The following is a 22,280-nucleotide window of genomic DNA, read 5'->3' as shown; positions in this document are numbered from 1 at the left end:
TAAATATGTGACAGAGGCTGGACAAAGGATGACACAATGGTTTGGAAATGTCTTGGCTGGTGTTTGGGCAGCATTAGAAAAATGTTAGAAAGAGCTTGAGGGCTAGAAAGGAGTACATAGAACAATGATTTCTATGGTGAAACTTCTAGTTTGTTCTGGATTTCACAGATTATTGCTGTGGCTTATTTTGCTTTCCTACTTCTTCCTCTTCACCTTCTCTCCTCCCTCACCTCCCCCTCAAAACAAGGATGACTTTTCAGGTGGATTAATTCTCTTATCTGCACTGCAGAAATGCTGGTAATCTGTGCAAAGGAAGCATCTGGAAGAACTGGCTATTAAGAAGGAAGCTAGATAAAATCAACTCTGCCTCTCATTTGGGTTTCCATTATACGCTGTGACAATGTCTTCTGCACACAAACAGTGGAACAAATTCATTTATGTATTTGTTTTATCAGTTCTAAATTCACTGCCTTTCATTATCATTGCTTGCCCCTCAGTTCCAGAACCAGAAAACAGAATGAGCCACCATCCCATCTTCTCAGTGCCACTGTGGAAATAAACCTGCTCTTGTTAACCTCGTTTTACTAGCCCCAGCTCTGTGGAAGTTTCTCATGCTCAAATATAAAGCACATTTAACAATCCTGTATTCTGACCTTATTAAGAGTCTGAAGACACATCTCGTTCATTACGGATTTCTTCCATCAGTGTCTCAGTAGCATCAGAGTGAAATGAACTTTGTATATCTCACATGTTCTCATAAAATTCAAAACAAGCTGCTGTTTGTATTTTCATTACAATCCACTAGAATTTTTTTAAGACAAACTAATTTCTGTTCCTTAATTTTTAAAAACAGAAAACCCCAAACCTCTCTCTGTTTCACTATCTTTAAAGATTCTTGTCCACTGTTCTTATCTTGGGAGTCATGAATAACTACCATTTTTCTACTAATATCTTCCTTCTCCTTCAGAAATATTCCCTCAAAAGATATCCCTAGACAAATGAGAGTAAGACTCCCAATACAGCAAATTTCATCGTCTGTTACAACACTGTGCTACAAGGCATGTAATTTTACCATGACGTCAAGACAAATAGTTCTCTTAAAATGCAAAAAAAATGTAAAAGGGAATTGCAGCAATGAAGTTATTTAACATATACTTTCTACACACGTATTTATGAAATGTAAATTACTAGTTATTGAATTAAAGAATTCAATCTGCATTAATATCTTGTAATGTGAATATATGAAGTCCTGGAAAGTACCATGAAGAGTATTTTGCTTTAGCCAAATTAAGCAGAATAGAAATTTCATAAACAGGGAGAACTAAATGGTAGGCTAGAAACTGTCTTACAATTTTAAAATAAACATTTTGGTTACTTTAAACTATTTTGAAGTAATTTTGATTACCTGCTATTGTTAAAAATCAAGACTTAAAATTATTATCACTAAAAGAGAAAAAATAAATATTTTAAAATCAGCTAGATTGATTATGGTTTTCTCCCTCTGACTAAAAAGAAAGCAATATCATGTTTTAGTAAGTGATTTTTTTAATCTCATGGTTGTTTAATTCTTAATGGGAAGGTTTTTCTTATTAATGTTTTGATATAGTAGCGTTGGAAAACAGCACATATTTTCCTGTATTTTGATCACATGGTGTTCACCAGTGAAAAACAAAACAGGTGTTTATTCTCCTAAGCTGATACTAACTGCACATTTTAGTGGTCATCCAACCTTTATTCAGTGACACACTAATTGTTCTGATTGTTTTAACCAATAAACAGTATTATTTCCGTTTTACAAATTAAAACATTCCAGAAAAGAAAACTTAATAACACTATTGAGTGGGTCGAGAGAGTTAACTCTTTAAAATACACAGTACTAAAAATTTAATTGAGCTGTAGCAACTTATACAGCAGGAAATGAGCACTTGGACATGTTCACACTCACTTTAAATGAATGACAAGTTACTTACTTTCATCGTTAGAAACATTCCCCAGAGAGGTGTGACTGGAATAACGTTTGTTTTCACTTTCATTGAGACATCGTTCAATCCAACTCTCTGAAAAAAAAAAAATAAAAAAAAGTTCTTTCGTTTGTCTATGCCTAAAATATAAACTTGCAACAGATAAATCTAAATAAAGTGCCAGCATTCAACAGATGGTGATCTTTAACATTTCTATTAAAATACATTTGATCTGAAAATATTTAGCAAGAAAATCCTTCCTTGTTTTCAAACTGTTGCTTTCTAGTTTCATTTTTTGGTTTTGTTTTGTTGTTGTTGTTTTTTGTGGTTTTTTTTCTTTTAATCCACAGAGGCTGAAACACTTCTGTGTACAAAACAAAGGTCCTTGGGATGTTCTGTCCCCTATTACATGATACATTAAAAAATAAAAATCAAGTAAAACACAGAAATTGCACTAGTTTCCAAGTCTTAGTCTGGCAAAGGCTTATAGTCTCGAGTATTCCCACTGGTTTTGGAAGAAATCTTAATGGGTATAAAAATCAATCATTCCTGTGAATTTTGGTTAAATCAGGGATCAAACGGAGCTCTGTGAAGCCCAGTCCCACTGGTGGAGTCCCAGGCACTACTGAGATCTTTTCCTCACTGGTACAAGCCCAGTGTACAAGTCAGCAGACACTGAGCTGCTCAAACCTTTGTCAACCCACAGTGCAAATGCAGCCACTTCTGTTCCTCCCTGTTTTTCAGTTCATTCCCACCAGTCAGATGAGTTGCCTACAGCATTACACTGATTTGAATCCTCTGTTTTTCCTGGAAGCTATAGCTTACATCACCTGATGACTTCAGAGGATGCATCAGCCTCGGCAGAATATACTGTTACAGGTCTTCAGGGCAAAAGTTACACCTTCTTATGTGTTTCCTTGGACAAAGTATGAAATATGAGTTCTTCAGTTTGCTTAAATCCCTGGGTATTGCTACAATACACTGATCTCCCTCATAAGATTATTTTCCAAGGGCATGAACACGGGCAGAAATGAGTTTATGCTCAGAGAGCTCCCTGTGGTCAAAGAAAGTAAAAGAAGGGATAGATAGGAAAGCTGCAAGGCAAGTCTGCAAGCTACGACAGCAACAAGAAGTAAAGGGAAACAGGCCTCGCTGTCAGCAAACTGCCAGAGCCAGAAACACCTTCAAAGACAAGGAAACCGCTCCAGGTTCCTTTCCTTAAGCCCCCACAGCAGACAGCAGGCTACCTGCACAGCACTGGCAGTAGTCTGCCAGCCAGCAAAAGCCCGTTACAGCAGCTTGAAGGGAAAGCAGAAGCCCAGTGTCTTGGGAAAGCTGCCCATCTGGTTTATAGAAGATAAAAGTTGGTATGACTTCATTTCAGCACTAGATGCTAATAAACAAATAAGTGAGTAGTCACAGCCAACTACATCCTGCAGGAAAAAAAATGCTTTTCAAACCCCAGTACTTGCATCAACTTGTGCATATTCCTCTGTACACACCCCCTCCAGTGCCAGGTAAACAAAAGGACAATGCCACCTGTGCAGAACCTCAGGAAGGGTGTGCTGAGAACCCTTCAGAGCTGATTTCCAGGCCCTGCCACAAGACTCCAGGTACTGTTGCTTTGTGTGCCTGTTGTTTTCAGACAGTGCTGTGGCAGCTCCAGGCTATTCCCCTCCCCACATATACACAGCAGGAGCATGCTGCAGTGCTGCCTTCATCAGTACAAGCACGTCCCTGTGTGCATCTTCTTCATTCATCGTCACACTTGTGCCTAGGAAGCCTCACAGTCACACAGCCTGCTGCTTTGAGGTACTTCTCTGAAAACCATCAAAAAAACCACTTGTTGTCAATAGATTTTTAAAGAATATTTCTTCTCCCATCAAGTTCAACACAGCCTTGTTTAAAAACTGCTGTAAGGCTGCTGACACCACGATGTAAAACCTGCTAGCAGGGCCTGTGAAATCAGCCCGCGCTCAGCTACAAACCCACAAGCCGGCGGCGGCTCCAACTCGGAGGCTTTCCCTGCTTGTGCTGCTCAGCTGCATGGGGTGGGGATGTGTCACCTCCTTGTCTAAGGGCCAACACAACAATATGCCTGCTTTGTGCCAGATTTCTTTTGCTGCCCTAAAAACAAGCTCATAGCATCTCTCTAGTCCCGTTTTAGTACTGTGAACTGTCTTACAGGTGAAGAGAAACTTGCTGCCGAGGGCAACATCAAAGAGAGGTGCAAGAAGCCTTGGGAAAGATTACCCTACATCCTCCTCCTCCTTTCAGCACACAGCCATGGCTGTATATAATTCCCTTGGCTCTGAGCCCAGCTGCAGGGAGTAAAAGCAAAGGCGGCTGCCATTAGCGCCAAGGGGAGAGCGATGCCCAGCTCTGCCCTTTCTTTTCCTGCCGGCACCGAGAGCTGGGAAGCTGGGATGCATCCTCTTCCCTCGGCAGCAGGGAACTGGCAGCAGCCATCTTTAGTCAAATTCCCTGCCTAAGTAGTAGAGGAAAAAAAGAACAACTTTTTGAGTGTCGCTCGATAACCATTTTCATCATCCGTGTTCACGCAGTGTCTCTGGTAACGGCGCATGTTTCCCTTTCTGACGGGAAAAGCAGCCAGTTTACACCACCACATATAAAGCAGGGTGCAGTTACTGTTTAATTATGTGCTGCAGCTCCTTTGGTCCTGAATCACCCTGGTTCAGCCTGCTGCAGCCTGAGTCTGGCTTTCTCTTTGTGGCCTTGCATTTAAATAGCTGATAGAAATTCTTCAGGCCTGAAAAGATACATGACCTGTCTGGCAGCAAAGAATGAAGAAAACTAACTCTTTTGAGAAAAAATGTCAGGGAGTTTATGGCAAATTTGTCAAGTTATTTGGCAGATGACAAAATGTGACAAAACCAACTGACTATTTAAAAGTTGTATTATCTCATAAAGTAAATCATGCAAGTATAAATAAATATTCTAAAATGTAACTTCATTTAATAAGTATCTATTTTTCTACTGTTTGTATAAAGAAAAACATTTTTACAAAGCTTTAAACTCCCAACATTAATAAAACCACCTTCAGGTATTAAAAGAAAACACAGCTACAGCTTTGCTAAAATTTTAAATATTCCCACCAGGAGCCCACAGATCCCCGACACAGTAACACCTGCTCCAAATAAAACAAAAGGAGAAAGTGGCAGAGCGAACAAAATCAAAAGTCAAAATTAGGTTTGACTTTTGGAAGCTCTTTCAGAGTTAATAAGATTAGATTTTGTTCCAGGCCTGAGGAACCCCTGGATAGATCCCTCTACATGTTGAATGCTCTTGTGCTCATGACACGTGGGTGTGCCTGTCCCAAGGCAGGGCTGCAAGAAAAGGCCCATGGGGAACTCCTGGTGTCTCCAGGCTGTTCCATTCCGAGGCTGGCACCAACCACATCACACCACTGTTCTAAACATGAATTGAGTCATGTGGGATGAAAATTTTTTTGTGATTAAAGCTGAATTATTGCACTTGGACCTTACAAAGTTTTCACAGGAAGGATTTCACAACAGAAAAACTCACAGAATGATGGAGAGTTCAAGCAGTGACTAAGCAGAAGTGCGCATCAGACCTGATAACAATAATGAATTGTTAACACAACTTGAGAAACCCCAAATTTCTAATGGGAAGTGCTTGTGAGAACAAAAGAAATTACATCCTAATTCAGACTGTATTTTTACTGTGTTTTTAGTGTATCAAGCCTTAAGGCATTTCCTCTCCCCCTCTAGGACTCCTTCCCATCAGGAGTCCCAGCACACTGTACCCTCAATTGTACTGAAACAACAAGGATCAGCACTAGTGAAAAAGCAAAAAAAAACCAGATTAGGAATAGCTAGTAGCAAAAAGTAGTATAGTCACTTACTCATAATTGTGACACAGTATGGAAACTATCATAATCTTACTAAGATTTCTTTCTTACAAAGAAAGAAAATAATGGGTTTTTATGGCATTTTGAAGATCCATCTTCAAATATCATAGCAGCTATGTAATTTTGCAAAGGTTGAGAATTAACTGTAGTGAAACACACAACTGTGTTCCTCAGCCTTAAAATTTTTGTTATATAATTTTGTGTACCACTAAATACAAATACACTACAAGTATCTGCTGTGGGATTCCTACATGAGGAAAAGGAGATCATTATTCCAATTACAATAATTTTTTGCAGTGTAAAATTTCTGACAGAATAACTCCATATTACACCAACAAAAATAATAAAAATTTTTCCTTTAAATGCTGAAAGATGCATTTAAAATAACTATGGAACTATTTCTGGCCCTAATTTTGCCTCTTCTCTTTTTGATCCCAATCTTTCTAAAGCTGACACATGCACTGAGATTCAAGCACCAGAGTATTTCACTTCCATTCCATGTGCCCACCACACTCTTACCAACAGAAGTTAAAACTGAACTTGTTTTCAAAAGTGAGTAGAGCAGAAGCCTGTGCAGCTTCACCCTATCCCTACCAAGCCACTTCTTTCCAACAAACACTGTATTTTCAATTGATGGTGCTTCAAAGATTGAGCTGGGGAGGCAGGCCTGGGAGTTCCAAGACAGAAACACACAAGAGCTGCTCAGGGGCAGCAGCTTTCATAAACCATCAGAAATGAGAAGCAGAAGAACTCTTTAAATGTATCTTTGACAAATTATTTTGACATGTTATCTCCTTCAGAAGGAAAGGCTTCTCCTTCCAGAGAAGAGGGAGTGCGGTCTTACAGCAGAGGAGCCCGTGTGCTGCCAGTACATTTAATGAGATAATTACTCCTTGTTTGTGTAATGGTTATTAGCTAAGTATATTTGCAGCCCAAAGCACTCATTACTCCCACATGGGCATGCCGTAGCAAGAGCAAGAGCAAGTGGGTGAGAGCCACTGGGGCTCCTCTCTGCAGAGAAGAGGAGATGGGTGTGATCACAGCCACAGTGGCTTCTGCTCCTGCTATCCTGCCAGGGGGGTCAGGAGTAGCTGCATGAACAGCACCACCTGTAACCACAGCCTCTTCCAGCCTCTTTGTGAGCCACTGTGGCCACAGGCTCTGTGGGGGCTGTGCCACACAGCTGGGAACTGAGTGTACCCAGAGCTGCTGGCTACAGCTCTGCAGGCATGTGTGTGTGTCCTGAAGGGAGGTTAAGAGGTTTTATAAAGCTCTGTGGTCACCTGCACATCTGAGCTGCACTTTGCTCACCTCATTCCTTACAGAGGTACAAACAGTACAGGCTTTCCACAGTTATGCTATATCCTCTGACCTGAATTTGGTCTTACCCCTGGAATAATTGGGAATCACTATTTTTTTGAAAGTGTATGAGATGAGAATCCCCATGTCCTAGAGAGATAGCCAAGGCTTTGGTAATGACAAAATTTGCACAACCATTTATTTCACCAAAGCCATTGCATGAAAATACCTCTCATGTAATTTCAGCTCTAGATTGGTTCTCATACTCCAAATCTTAACGACACCAAAAAGCATGAGAATTTACTTAGGGAGCTACAAACCAACCAGCACTTCTTCCACATAAGTTTGCTTGTCACTGAAATAGAGTTATCACTGGAAAAAGAATATAAGGTTTGCTAGGACCCAAACCACTGCCTGAGCTACATACTAACTTGGGTGGCACAGCTGCAACAGTCCAGATCCTTACCTTTATTCATGACTGGTCTTTAATTTTTTACCCCAGTTTTCAAGGCAAATTTTTAAAATATATGTAAGTAACTGAGAGCAAAAGTATCTAAAAGCAGATAAAGCAAATATAAAGGAACTGCCAAATTTTAGTAGATTTATAAGAGGACCTGCTGGAAAAAATGAATATTTAGCAGTGAGGACAGAATTCATATTACAGTTCCAGTGACAGAGGAGGAACTCCTCTCATGCATACGAAGTCTTAGCACCCCTCTGAGTTATTTGTTCAGTGTTCTTAGAGAGAAGAGTTACTCATCTCTTCCTGCAGCATCTCTTTGCCAAATGTCTCAGTACCAGGCTGGCCAGCAACACTGTCTAGCTGCTCATCTGATCTGTTAGGCCAAGAGAAAGTGGTTGCTAACACCAGATTTAGCAGGTAAATGTAGTAACTCAAAAGAGGCTGATTGTAGGTCATGGAACCTCCCATTTCCATTTTGATAGCCCATGGTACCAACAGGAGAGTTGATGGGATGATATTCTATATCTTTTCTTTTTAAGGAAACCATCACTGCCCTGACAGCTTCTTCTGTTGTCTGTCTCAGAGTAAGTGCTGAGGTTTGCAAGATCCATTGAGCTTTTCTCTGCAGAGCTGATCTTGCTGAACATGGCCAGAGACATTCCAGAAGCCCAAAAGCTCTGTTCATGCTCTCCATGTTTCACCACTGCTGTGGACAGAGAACTTCTAACCTCTACAGCTGGTAAATTCATAATGTCTGAGCAGTCTGCCTGCTTTGGCCATCCCTTAGTGTGCTGCAAATCTAATTCCTAAGCACTACCTGAATGAAAATAAGGAAAAATGAGCCAGTGCATGTAATATGTTGAGAAATGCAAGCGAAGGCTTCATCTTCTAACACTTCAATGTTCACTTCAATGGAGCAATTGGTCATATCAGCTTATAAGGCAAGTCACTAGTTTAAAACAGTCCCTTACAGGCAAAAGAGATGCTCCCTTTCAGGAGTAATGATTAGGAGATAAACCTGAAGCCTGACTGTCAAACTACTAAACACCTATTTTGGTACCTGCTGTGTACAACATCTGGTCTGAGCAAAAGAAAGAATTCATGTTCAGTATCTCTCTCAGACCTTGCAGCACAGCACTGCTGGTTACAGGCACATCTGCCACCTGAGATGTGTAATGCTGCTGGAGTGCTATGCAGATTGGTTACAGATCTGCCACATTTAAAGTTTTTAAAGAACCCCACTGCTTGAAAGAGAGCAAAAAAAAATCACTTTATCTACAAAACCTCAGTCTACTGCAAAAAAAAGACCTAAACAAGATCTTGCTTTGCGTCTGCACATTGTTACGAACAACTGTGTTTGTGACATGAGTGGGCTTGGCAGTCACTGGTTCCCATTGAGGGCATTTGACTTAGCAAAATCAGCTAAAATCAAGCAGAACAAGCTACTTGGGACACCCAATCACACAGTAATTTTGTAAGATTTAGGTTTTCACAGGTGATGTTATCAAAATGTCCCTCCTCTCCACTGACAAATGCAAGGTTTGTGAGACCATCCAAGGGTCACTGTCCAGCTGCTGTTCCCTGTGACTGCTTCAGCACACAGACACTCCTAGTTCACAAACCAGCTTCTCTCTGACCATCGAGGAGGACCTGCCACACAGGGCCTGGTTTTGCTCCTTGCTGCCTCAGTCGGTGCCATCGGCTGGCAAGGCACACACCCTCCAGTCAGTGTGTGCAAGCTGTCACGAACATCTTCAAGCTCCACAGGAAATCATGCCAGTGTCCTCCTTGGTCCTGCATAGCCATCTTCTGTTCTTCCAAGAGACCTGCTCCTCAGGGATGACAGTGACACATGGCCTTGGTGCAGATGGCAGAGCCGCTACCCTGACAAGCTGCCAGATACCTCGGTGTTTTCTTTGCTAATCTAACTTTTTATTTCATTTCCAACAGGGGAAAATGTCGGGCACTCTTGTTGCAGTCCTTTCTTTTGTTCTTATTTCTTGGCATACAATTATACTGGAACTGTTTCAGGGTTAATGGACATTGGTCCAGGACACTTTGTAGATGTTGGCAGGAATGTTTTTGTTCTTTTTCTTTAACTCATGATTCTGGTAAAAGCATTGTGGAGATTCACCATGATATCATAGTGATGCAAAGAATAACACTCTTGAATGTGAGAGTGCTCTTTCATTCAGCCAGATCTTTACTCCTAGTATTGATTTTCTACTAAAGAATTTGATAAAGTATATTAAAAATTGACATGCCATGCTTAAACTAATAACAAAAAGCACCACAATTAATAATTTTTTAACTCCTCCAGAATACTTGGGCAGAAAAGCTGGAATTATGAGATGTGCTATTTTTCTTATGCTGTGCACTGTGCAGAAGTTCATCTGAATGTGATGCTTTCGTTTAAGTCAACAATATTCCTTTTTAAGAAGGTGCATCCCAAATGTAGGTAAAACACTCTCAGAAGCCCTATAATACAAGATGCCTCTTCAAATTGATTCTGGTGTTTAGGGCAGCCTCTACCCTGGATCAAACAAGGAACTCCTATCTGCCCCCTTCTCTGGAATCACATAGCATACTGCTATTGCATTTCCAACTCAATATGCATGTTAATTAGGAGTAGCCCTTTCCCTCTCCCAGTCACACACAGATGCTATCTATTGTTTCATTTTGAAAAGTAAGTTTCACCAGACCAGTAAATGGCTGCTTGGTTTTTGTTTCACCAGGGCCATCCCTCATTCAGCGGCAAAGCAAACGTCACTCGGTCCGATTTCAGTGCAGTGACATTTCCTCACATTCCCTTAGTGACACCAGTATTTGACCAATTCAGCTCTCCCAGGGCTGAAATTTAACTTACATGGCTGTGCAATGTGCAGCCAATCTTTTCCTGCAGGCAGCAAAGTGTGCCCTCATGCTTCCACAACAGGATGTGTTATGGCTCCTCAGGCCTTCAGGGTCTGCTGCATGACTCGGTGGAAAGGCCATCATTGTCTCCAATTTAACCACTTCTTTCCAAGAAAATGCACACATGCCTTTTGATCACTGCCAGACCTATTCTTCCCCAGAATAAAGCTCAGAGTCTATTGATGCCCTTCTTGCCCCAGATTCCACTAACTTCTTATGCTATAGGATTAACATGAGACATACAAGTCAGCTCATAGGGCCTTAAATTCTGTACCTCTCCCGTCTCTTACACTCTGCAGCAGTCTCTGCTCCCTAGCGTCTGGGTTAGACATTCCCAGCTGCTGCCATGGTCCCTCAGCTCACCAGTGTGCATGAGAAGACATGGAGTCCTCAAATCCTTAATTCAGCTCTGCTTCATTATTACACCGGGCTGGAATCATTCGGCTGAACAGGAGAGCTGCGGCTCAAGAAACAGAATTTGCATCAAGCACTCATGAAATGCTTCCCTCTGCCTCAAGAGCTGATGAATCCAGCAGACAGGCCAATTTGGCACAGAGATGGTAGTAGATCAGTAAGACAGGCCCACAAAGATGACAAAATGAAAAGATGCGAGATATGGGTGGGGGATACACAAAACACTGGTTGTGGGGCTGAGGGGGGAGAGAGAGGAGGGACAAGGATGGTTGTTGGAAAGGAGGTGAGAAAGAAAGGGAAAGGAAACAAAGGAATGAATGAGAAAGAAAAGGGCACAGTCAGAAATAAAGGATAGGAGAAAAGAAAGTAACTATAGAGACTTTTAATTTTATTTTTTTTAATCAGGAGAAAAGAGGTCAGCTCCCAAAGGAATGATTCTCCTGTAAATATTTCTCATTAGAAACAGCATCCAGTCAAGCAGACTGAAAGAACATGAGAAGACAGACCCAAATGTGCACAGAATACATGACTCAGGTGTTAGGACATAGTTGTAGTAGTAGGAAAGAGACAATCACTTGACTGAAAAAGAGTGTGAACCAGAGGATAGAGATGGTGGCCCCTTTTCCTCTCTTTATGCATATCTACTCCATATCTAGCTGTTGCTCCCTACTGTCAAAGGATGCAGCCATCACATCATTCACAACCATTTTGTGGGTAAATATGGCACACAAGACAGAAACAAATGAACACAGTTTCTCTCAGCTCTCAGAATAAACACAGAGAATATCTGCCTACCAAAACCAGCAGAGAGGACATTAATAAATCATTGTAACACTCCCCACACACACAAAGAACTAATTTGTGTATACAGAACTAGCATTTCATGCTGTTAACTTTACAGTGTAAATATGGTTGACAAAAAGACTTTGCTAAGTCTTGATGTGCCTAGACTTACAGATTTGTAAAACTAGTATGAATTTAGTCCCTTCCAAACTGTCTTTCCTTCCTTTAGAAAGTACTATGAAAGTAGACCAGTGCTTTTAAAACTAGGAGCCTGGCTCTTCTGAGAAGACTCCAGTCTCCTCTGAACAATATGCAAAGCAAACTCAGGGAGGGAACATGAGAAAAAAGAGAAGTCTTCTTTCCTCCTTCTTTTTTTGCTCAAGACTCACCAAAACAAGAGTCTAGTATTGAATATTCAGCACTGAATACTAACTGCTCAATAGACAGTCTGTTTGCAGAGCTCAAAGTGGAAATGACCCAGCAAGGAGGAGAGGTGAACAAGCTGCTCCATCCATGTGATTAAACTGCTCTGTAAATGCAATCCTCCTCACTTCTCCCCACCCCATTACAATGGAGCCCCATTTGCTGCCCCTACCACGACTCATTTTCAAAAAATGTTTGCATTAGAGGGGCCCCTACATCAGTATTGTCCCCATGACTCTACATTTAGGATAGGAATGTGAGTTCCAGCTCTGGAAAAATCTGTGCTAGCCAGGCAGTCCAACCAGCAGGATGTGTCACTGCCACTGCTTGGGAGAAGGGAAGCAAGGGCACATTTTACAGAGGAGCAGAGCACCCAGCTGGGAACAGTCCCTGCTTTCTGCCTGCACGAGGCATGGAGTAAATCTCACCTAGCAGCTGCCTTGTTCTGCCATGGACCTTGGAAGACTCTCAAGCACTCCTCTGAGGTAGGACACTTTGGTGTATACACAGTGAACACCCAAGAGGCCAAGCTGGGACAGAGGCTGGTGTGCAAACACAACACACCATTTAGCAAATGTGTCATTTGCATCCTGCCTCTCATAAGGCCAAATTTCCCTCGATAACAAAAACATAGCTCATTCTACTCTTAACCCCAAGAGGCCCAAAAGAAACAGCCTCTTACTTACACAAGGCACACATTTCAGACCTGTCATGCTGAGAATTCCTGCTCTGGCTCTTGCATCACATTGCCCCCAGTGAGACCTCTGTCTCACATGCAGCACTGGGCACAGCTCCTTTCCTGCTGGCCCTGAGGTGCCAAGCTTGTTAGCCAGCAGATCTCTGTCCTGCTGCTTAGCCTGCTCTGGCAGAGAGAGACCTGGAGCTGAAGGGCTGTGCTGAGGGGTGGGTGAGTCCCTCCACCACCACAGGAGCCCGTGCACCCAGGAAAACCCACTGCAGGAGAGGGCATCTCTCATCACAGAACAGCACACATCTGCTTTGTCCTGACACAAAGCATTTGGGGACCAGGACTCCACCTTTACACTGCCTTGCACCATATTTTTTTTACAGTGTCTATCAGGCCACTGTCACCTTAAGGATCAGCCAGGAAGTTTTGTTTCCCCATGTTGTTTAAGTTTTTTAAGGAGTAAAGGAGCAGCAAGTATTTTACTTTCCTCTGAGCATCAGAGATAGCAACACCAAGGAGTAGGGTACTAAAAGCTAATGGCATTAAGTACTCATTTGCTTAATTAGGGCATCCCGCCACATGGTCATGGTTAAACTGAGTGTCAGATGAGGGTGGGAACCACAGAAGTCAGGTTGTTGAGGATTTTTTCCCCTTTGAAGGGTAGGGCTTTGTCTACTTCCTACAAGCATGAATTTTAAATCAACAAATGGTCTGGTTTTCAGCCAGATCCTAGAATATTGGGAAAACATACAGCCTTCCCTGCTTAGCCTCTGACACAGATGTTGGTCTTTTGCAGCAGATTGCACCTTTGTCATAGGGTGCTGAAGTGTTCTTAGCTGTCAAAAGGATGTTCTGTGGAGTCTTTTGAATCAGGTGTGCATTGCTGTCACCATGGGGGAGCCAGCTCTGAAACACAGGTGATTCCCCCCAGCACTGGATGACCACTCATGAATGAGACCCCTCTAAGGAATTGGGCTCTCCCTCCATTTTTCCTTCCCTGAGCTGTAGCTGAGGTAGTTCAAGCACTACTGAAATAGTTTAGCAATTAAGAGGGTTCTAGAAGGGAGAAAAAAAAAAAAAAAACACGTGTGTTAGCCCTTCTAACATTGCATTTAGTGGTACCTCTACTTTAGCTTTTTTCACTACTTTTAAATTTTGTCATTGCATTTCTGGTATTTTATTGCTTTACATGTATAGCACAAGCTAGATCTGAACATAGAGACCTATACAAGAACGGAAAGCTCCTGTCTTTTTTTTCTTTCTTCGTTGGCTTGTAGATCTCATTTGCAAACTTACATTTGTGTATAAGACATTTTTCATATAATGAATTTTACCTGACTTAATATGAACATCTGTAAGTCTTGCCCCACACCAGCTGAGGAAACAGGAGTCTGATAGTATAATTCTAAGGAGTGGAAGTTTAAAAAGAGAGGAAAGAGAAGGTGAATGACAAGTATTTCTACTTCTAGTAACAGTAGTCTTTAATTTATTTATTATTTTTTTAAAAAGGCAGTAATTTCTAACATTTGAAACTTGCAGTCCTTCCAGGCAAATACCAGGGTTTGTTGGGTTTTTTGCCAGGTACAATCTCAGCAAGGAAATGAAAGCCCCTAGAGAAGAGGATTCTGTGGTTTTAATCGTCTCAGTCCCTGCCATGGGGTTCATGAGCACCCAAGCTCTGGCGTGAAGTCAGTCGGAGTGATGATCGCAGCATCAGACTGTGCCTACAGCCAGCCTAGAGAACAGATGAAATCCCAGCACTTGTCCCCATCCTACCACTCTGAAATGAATGCTTCCAATTCCCAGGGCTGTAAGTTTCATGGGAATCAGTCATTCAGAGGATGTTCCAGCTATCTGAAATATATTGTTTGCTCTTATGATAATATTTGGTGTTCTGCACAAAATTCTTGGCATAAGCTGCTAATTAATTTGGAACACATCGTTCATAGCTGTGAATCAACCCCTTGGTTCCTGTAACAACTTCCATCTCAGAGAAATGAAGTTAAATTACCAATAAAAGGAAACAAAGTCCTTAACTGTAGCTGAAGTGAAGGAAACAGAACAGCACTGAGCCCCACATTTCCCGTTTCAGTCTTGAGGCAAATTTAGCTGCAAATGAGCTTTCTCTCACTGGGTGCATTGAGAACCAAGGCTCTATTTAACCCTCTCCACTTTTTCCTGATTTCAAATTTATCAGAAAGGGAAGAATGGTAGAAAGCATTTAATCCAATATGTATTTATATGCAGAGAATGAAACCACAGCTCTTGCAGCAGGCAAGAAAGATTCTGACGCCAACTTTATGCACCATTTCTAACACTGGCTAGTATTTTATAGCTAATAAACTACTCTTTCAAATCTCCTGAGAGAAAATAAATGTAAATGAAGACAGGCCAGTACTGCTAGTTATGCATGTAAAATAGCTGCAATTAAGTTATTACACATTCCTAGCTGTGGGGAGGGATCATTACATGTTAACCCTGGGCATCTGCCCTCTCTCAGGCACACACATGGACTTCAACAGGTGTTTCCCTTGTGGAGCCTCTGCAGGATCAGGACCCATCTCTAACAGAAAATTGTATTAGTTTTAAAAGTCCCCAGAAGCTCCCTGGCACATATGTACAATTCTATAGGTTCTAAACAATGTGTGTAAACATGCCAGTGGTCCAGATATCCTAAAAAACCCCCACAGGCCTCCACTGGCTTAATCATCACCACATACTCTTCCTTCCTACACTTGTTATCTACAGGATCACTCAGCCATCAAATATCCTTTAGGCTATCCATCTTCCTACCCAGTATGTCAGCAATCAAATCCCCTCGGCTGCCGGGACGCTGGGCTCCAGCAGGGTCAGGTCGTACCGGGTATTCATTTTCACACACCAGAACAAACAGAAAATCCAGCACAGATGCAGGGAAACAGACAAGTGGGTGAACTCAGGAAATTCACAAACCTCAGCACTCACAGAATTGTGAGCTAATTATTTGGACTCCAGTGTCACATCAAGTATCCCCAAAGGACTGACCTTATATTTGTATTAGCTACATAACAGCCCACCACTGCTCTCAAGGCACCGTTTTGAACCATCAAACCCCAGCTGTATTTAAGGCCACATCTTCAAAAGTCTTCATCTGAAGAGGTACTAACATTTCCTCACGGCACAGATTTCAGTGATCCCACAGTCTGATCTTCAGTTTGCCATGCTAAAATCCTATGAATGGAAATAGTATTCCAGAGGATGAACCTCTTTATGACTGTCCTAACTTGCAAACCAGCTGCAAATTAAGCAAACAAAATGCAAAGGTGTTTATGTTCATAGACACTGCAAATTTTACAGCTACACTTACCTTCCTTGCCCGCACACTCGCTGCATTGCCAGCTGAAAACCAACTTCATTTTCTAAAGACAAGCAAGCCAACAACCCTGATGGAAGCAGGATACTCTTCTGACGACTTTCTGTGGGACAGCTGTAGCAGCATCACAAGTATCTTAGCACAAAATGATCACTTCTAATTTTGATAAGGTTTTTGGCTCAATATATGTCTACTATAGTAAAGGTGCACCTGAAACAGACCAGTTGAGGCTACAGGTTTCTTTACAGTCCATACCCAAAAGTTTTATCTGTCAGAATCCAGAGTCCCTTTTGTAATGAGGGTTACACTCAAATAAAATCTTGAGGACTGTAAACTGTAAACTGCAACTTAAATAAATGAAATAGTTTCCTACGGTTCTATGGCTATTCTTATGCAAAACCTTTTAATTCTTTTTTCTTTCCATCCTCTTAAAGATCTTTAGTGCAGATAAATATTTCAGAGCAGTGAAAAATACCACAATTGCCTCTCCCTAAGAATTTTAAAATTAATTCATTAGCAGACAAATAAAAAATTGTTCTTCTCTCTGAGTCAGGCTCAAAAGATGAACTTCTTCGGTCAAGGCAATTTCACTACATTTCAAAACCTCTAAGAAACCCGACAGATTTTACAAAGTTATTAAAACCCCCTCAGGAATGAAGACCTGATCCAGTGACAGGACCTGGGTTTAGATCCTTGTTCTGCTGCTGCTGAGGGCAGAGGGAGCTGCCAGGAATCGAGTCCTGCCGCACAAACATTGCCCGTACAAACGCTGCAGCTTGCAGGAAGGAAAACATTTTTTTACTGGTTTGTTGTTTTGGTTTTTTTTCCTATTCCATTTCTTTCATTTGCAAAATCTTGTAAGATACAAAATCACATAGGACAAATATTCAGGTTCAACTATATAAAGGACCAGTGGTATTTCTTCCGCATCTCCATATCATATCAAATTTAGGATTCAAAAGAAGCACTGGATTATCCTAACTGCTCAGCAGGTTAGAGCCTTTATAAACACAAATTCTAAAACAATAAAGAACATGGTGTTTTTTTTCTCCTTATTTGAATAAAAAAGTATGAAAAGTACTCCAGGAAAGTACAGGGAAAAAAGCCAATAGCAAGTTTCCTGTTTACTGTGTTGCAATAAGCAAAGCAAACAGTTTTCAGAAGCAAAATCAACCATTGGTTTGGATTAAACAAGTCAGGACCTAGGATTGCTCACTTTAGCATCTTATATACATTCTGAAATGTCACAGCTCCATTCCCAACTAGCATTCAATTATTTATTATCAATACTGATAATTTCATTAATTGAACCAGGATATGAAAGCCATTAATTCTCTTCAATTAATGCTTAATATGCTAGATCCTTCTTAAATGTCAAGCTCGTAGCAAAGGTCACCCACCACTGCCGCAACACCTGTCTATGTTGATAAGAAGATAGACTGAAGTCTGGCCAGTGCCACAAAGTTTTCAACCCAGGCGGTGGGAGCAGCTTTTCGTGGTTCAAACAAACTGCTTTAAGGGCCTAATCCCAATGTCCTTGACAGCACTGAAAGGCTTTCTGCTCATTTTAATGGGCTTTGGATCAGCTCCTAAGTCTCAGCTTCAAGTCCCAAGGATCTCATCCATCCAGCGCCTGAAAGCCAGCAGAGGTTTTGCCCAACACTGAAATCACGAGGGATATTTACTGAGTTGGGCAGGAAAGTTGCGCTCCAAGAACGCGCCTATGTTTCCTCGTCTCCTGCTCCCTGAGCGGCGCGGCGGGGGCTTCCCCGGGATTGCCGCTGGGCAGGGAGAGTGGCAGCCCGCCGGGAAACCCACGGCTCCCCGCGTCCCCGCGCTCCGCTCTCCTGCGTGGGACGGCTCCTGCGGGGCAGCGCGACGAGGGCTGTGTCCCTCCGGCAGCGCCCCGCACGCACCGTGCCGATGTCACTAGGTGGGGCTGCGGACGAGGAAAGCCTCTACGGGCGCTCGGGGTCGCCCGCAAAACTTCCCCCGCCAGCCCCGGCCGCCCCTCGGGGAGCCCCGGGCTCTGGCCCCAGCCCGCCCCCGCCCGCTTGCCAGCCCCGACTCCTCCGGGGTGAGACGGGGCGCGGTGCCGCTGTCCCCGGTCCCCCGGCAGCTGGCGGGTACGAAGCTGTCGGGTGCCGGCGGGGCTGGGCGGTGAGGGCAGGGCCGAGAGCAGGGCAAGCTCCAAAAGCCAGATACAGCCCCCCGGAATGACCCCTTGGTGCCCCACAGCGAAGGGGCGGGGGAGCCCGGCGGAGGCTGCACACTTCCCAGGCAGCTCGACGGCTCCCGGCCCGGCTCGAGAAACTACACCCGGGGGGAGGCCGCCTGGCGGGGTTAAAGGCGGCGGCAAAGCGATGAGATGAAACATACCGCAAACCCAGCGAGAAGGGCGTGTGGCCCTACTGTGTGGGTGCCCCACTCCGCGGCTGCTGAAGAACCCCGAGGGCAGCTCCTCGCCAAGCGCCTCCGCGCCGTGCCTGGGCTGGGCCGTCGGGGCCGGGCGCTGCTGCGGGCGCGCTGCCGCTGTCCCGCCGGACACCCGCGGCTGGGGCCTCTCCGGGAGACCAGGAGGACAGAAAGCCCTTTGGCCTTGGTGACAGCCCCCACGGGTCACTCCACAGGTTAGAGGAACGAGAACTAAACCCGATGGAAGCACACGGCTCTTCTGGGGGAAGGTGAAGGATCCAAACTGTTCCCCTACCTTAAAATTAGAATCGCGGGTGAATTTTATTTATTTATTTTTAATCCCGGTGGTTTAAGGAAAATCTGTTGAAGATGAATTAAAACATGACTGATTTTTTTCAATGAAGCCATATTTCTCCACAATGCAAAAGGATCTTTACATAACAACTGAAACTCAGGAGAAAAGCTAATTGGATTAAGTCCTGTGAAAGGGAGGTTAAGGTGTCTGAATGAGACAACTGCAAAGCTCCACTTTTCTTGCCATCTGCTTAGCAAGACTAAAGTGTTTTCTGATTAATATTATCTTAATCAATCATGCTGCCACTTATTACAACCTTACTGAAATTAAGAAACGAATAGTACGAAGGCTGAGCCCGAGAATGGACAATTACTAAAGGAGGGACAGAAAACGCGGGGCTTTTTTTGTTGGGTTTGGTTTTTTTCTTTCCCTAAAGACCCGTTCCCCTCGACAACGAGATGTTGCCAGCAGTCCTCTTAACCCCGCCTCGGCAGTGCCGCCGGACAGGAAGACAACTTTCTCTAACACACTCTTAGCTCCTGCACCCTCTCTGATCCGAACTCAACGATTCCATCCTCGCCGAACACTTTCTCCCCGGAACAGCATGCCTGGGTTTTGTCCCGGGGACCGGGCAGTAAATGTGGCCCAAACCCGGCTGGTGTCGCCGGTGGCAGGCGAGGGGCCGAGCCTCCCCGGTGCATCGAGCGCCCCGCGCCGGGACCGCTGCAGGAACAGAGGCAACACTCTTCCCCTTCTCTCTTTCCCTCCTTGTTTTTAATCAATATTTAAAGTTTAGAAAACGCCCATCGGCCGCGTTGGGAACGAGGGATGAGAAAGACCTTGGCGCGTTTGTGGCGACACGGAGCGAAGCGGTTTCGGGGCAGGACTGCCTATCCCTGTCGCCCCTTGCCCCGTCTGCACCCGCACCAGCTACACCGGCACAGCGCCGGCAACCCCGGGGGAGCCGGGTTAGGGTTAGGGTTTTCCGGGGCTGCGAGGCCCCGAGGGAGCGGCGGAACGTGGCCCTCCGAGGCCGTCGGGGAGGCGCGGAGGGGACGCGGTCCCGCTGCGGGGCTGGGGCAGCTCAGCTCCGCGGCCATCTCGCCGCAGGGCACGGCGGTCACAGCCGGCACAGCGGCTGCCGGAGGGGATGGGACAGATGAGGAGCGGGCGGCGGGAGGGCCGTCCCCGGGCTGAGCCCTACCTAACCTGCGAGCTGTCTGCCTGGGGAACTCCTGGGCGGGCAGGCAGGGAGGGAGGGGAGGAGGAGGGGGTGTTCTCCTGTGCTATAAAATACATGAAGTTTTCAGAGGTGACTGTGGCGACTGCCTGCCCTCCTCTGCACGCGGGAGCCCGGGGGCTGCGCTCCGCTCCGAGCGGTGGAAACCGCGGGAGCGCGGGCACGGCAGCGGGAGGGAGCGGGAGAGCAGTTCCGAGAGGTTGCCGGCTGACAGCGGGAAGACCTAGGCCTGGGCCCTGCCCCACGTCCCTCGCCGCCACCCCCGGGCCCGGCCGGGCGGCAGAGGCGGCCGTCGGATGGCGGGGCTCGGGCTGCGGCCCTCGGGGCGGGCGGCCTCGCCTCTGCGGCCGAACCTGTCCCCTCCCGCCGGGGCTTCTCCCCGCTGGCGGCGCCCGCTGGTGGTACTGCGGCCGCCGTTCTCCCGCCCGGTTACGGGACCGGCCAGAGCATCTTTTGGTGGTACAGGGAGAGAGATACCCAACTCTGTCCTTCCCCAAACTTCCTTCTGTCCGAATCGGCCCAGCTCGACTTTGCCCGCGGGACAGGATGACCTCGGTGCTGGGTTTTCTCTAACCCACCAACCATCTTCTCTAGTAAATTCAGTTTTCTTGCCCAAACCGTTTTCTCCCCTCGTTGCTGCTCTAATCTAAGCGAGCGCCTAAAACTAGAAGAGGAGAGGCAACTAGTTTGCTGGCCGGCAGCCTATGATGAAGGGTAGAAAACAAAACAAAACAAAACAAAACAAAAAAGCAAACAAACAAACAAAAAACAGAAAAACGCCCTCTGCTCCATCGTATCTGCAAGTGGAACCGTAGGGCTCCTGCAGCCCGGGAGCGAGAGCTCCCCCTCCGCGGCCCCCGCACTCCGCTCCCCCGCACACGCCCGGGCTCATTTGCCTGCGAGGCCGGTGCGGCGGGCGGCTCCCCCCGCTGCCGCCCGGGCTACCCCCGCCGCCACGGTCAAGTTGAAAAGTCCTCCCTGACGGGCGAAAGGAGCCCGCTGCTTGCGGGGGGGGACTTACCTGTGGAGTCCATATCGGGTTCCTCCAGCAACCCGCAATGCATGCTCTTCCCATGGACGGGACGGGAGCCCCAAGGTCCCGGGGTGTGCAGAGCCCCTATCTCAGAGATGCGCGGGGGAGAGGGAGCAGGGTGGTGGCGAGGGGGTGGGGAGAGAGGACAGAGGCAGATAGTTGGGGAGGGGGATGTAGCGCGGGAGAGAGGGACACTCAGTAATCCAGCAGGGCAAAGCCAGACCCGTCAAAATGTTTGCGGATGTTTCATGGGAAAAAGCATCATTTTATAGAAGCCCTGATGGGAGAAATGTCATTGATAGGCCAGCCAGCCTGATGAATGGCTGCTACTCAGATGGGGATGTGGCAAGGCTCAATGTGAAGCCCATTGTGATGCTGTTTTGAATAAGAAAAGCTTTCCTCCAAAAAGGGGGGCCTTAGATCTACGCAATCCCAACACTTCGACTTCCCTCTTCTATTAGAGCATTAGAAACGTTTTTCTTATTTAAAGTTCCAGCGGTCTTTCCACTCCTCCCTTCTTCCCCCCCCCAGCCCCCACCCAAGGTCCTTGGCTCATTACAGACCGAGATCAAAATTGGCTTAGATCTTCAAACGGGCAGTAGGTTTGGGGTTGTGCTCTTTGGGGCTGCCGGGTGTGCGTGCAGAGCGGCCGAGCTCCCCTCCTCCTCCTCCTCCTCTTTCTCCTCCTCCCGGTGGGCTCTGGGTTGGGATCCTTCGCGGGCACATGGCATTGGAAGCTGCACAGTTCCCCCAAATTTCTTGTAAGCTTAGTTTATTGGAGAGGGAAAAAAAAAAAAAAGAAAAAAAAAAAAAAAAAGAGCGATGTGTGTGGGTAGGAAAGGGGTGTGAGGATAGAAAGAAGTTGCCAGTATCTCGGCAAGCGATGCTGGCACTGCAGACCTGCGGCAGGGACTCCCGTGCAAGGCGGGGTGGGGGCCGCTCGCCACCGGCTTGTCTGGCAGCGGAGAGCGGCTGACCCGGAGAGCTTTCCATGGGACCGGGCGGAAAGCAGGGGGGTGGGAGATCCCGATGGCCAAGAGAAATGAAGGACCAAGCGGGTGCATTTTCGAACTAGCGTTGCCTCCCAGCTTTAGTCCGAGGATGCGAGG

General features: G+C 45.4%; 1 protein-coding gene across 3 annotated transcripts in view; it reads right to left on the bottom strand.

Moving 5' to 3' along the window:
• Positions 1–21,320, bottom strand: part of RFX4 (regulatory factor X4) — an 86,475-nt gene extending 65,155 nt beyond the window's left edge. For 2 of the 3 annotated variants that reach the window (XM_088055271.1, XM_088055272.1), the window contains exons 1-2: positions 21,160–21,320; positions 1,971–2,057 (exon numbers count right to left, since the gene is read on the bottom strand). In XM_088055271.1, the coding sequence (XP_087911397.1) occupies positions 1,971–2,057; positions 21,160–21,202 (130 nt within the window). In that variant the 5' untranslated portion in view covers positions 21,203–21,320. Of the gene's footprint in view, positions 1–1,970; positions 2,058–2,791; positions 2,813–21,159 lie in introns of those variants that run through there. The other variant, XM_088055274.1, reaches the window with a different exon arrangement.
• Positions 21,321–22,280: the final 960 nt, after the last annotated feature.

This window comes from Pseudopodoces humilis, chromosome 5, assembly GCF_049639895.1.
Source record: "Pseudopodoces humilis isolate 2021_Gansu_Grassland_sample_001 chromosome 5, ASM4963989v1, whole genome shotgun sequence".
Lineage (NCBI taxonomy): Eukaryota > Metazoa > Chordata > Aves > Passeriformes > Paridae > Pseudopodoces > Pseudopodoces humilis.
Note: the sequence above shows the minus strand (reverse complement) of the source record. Positions and strands in the feature narration are given on the sequence as shown.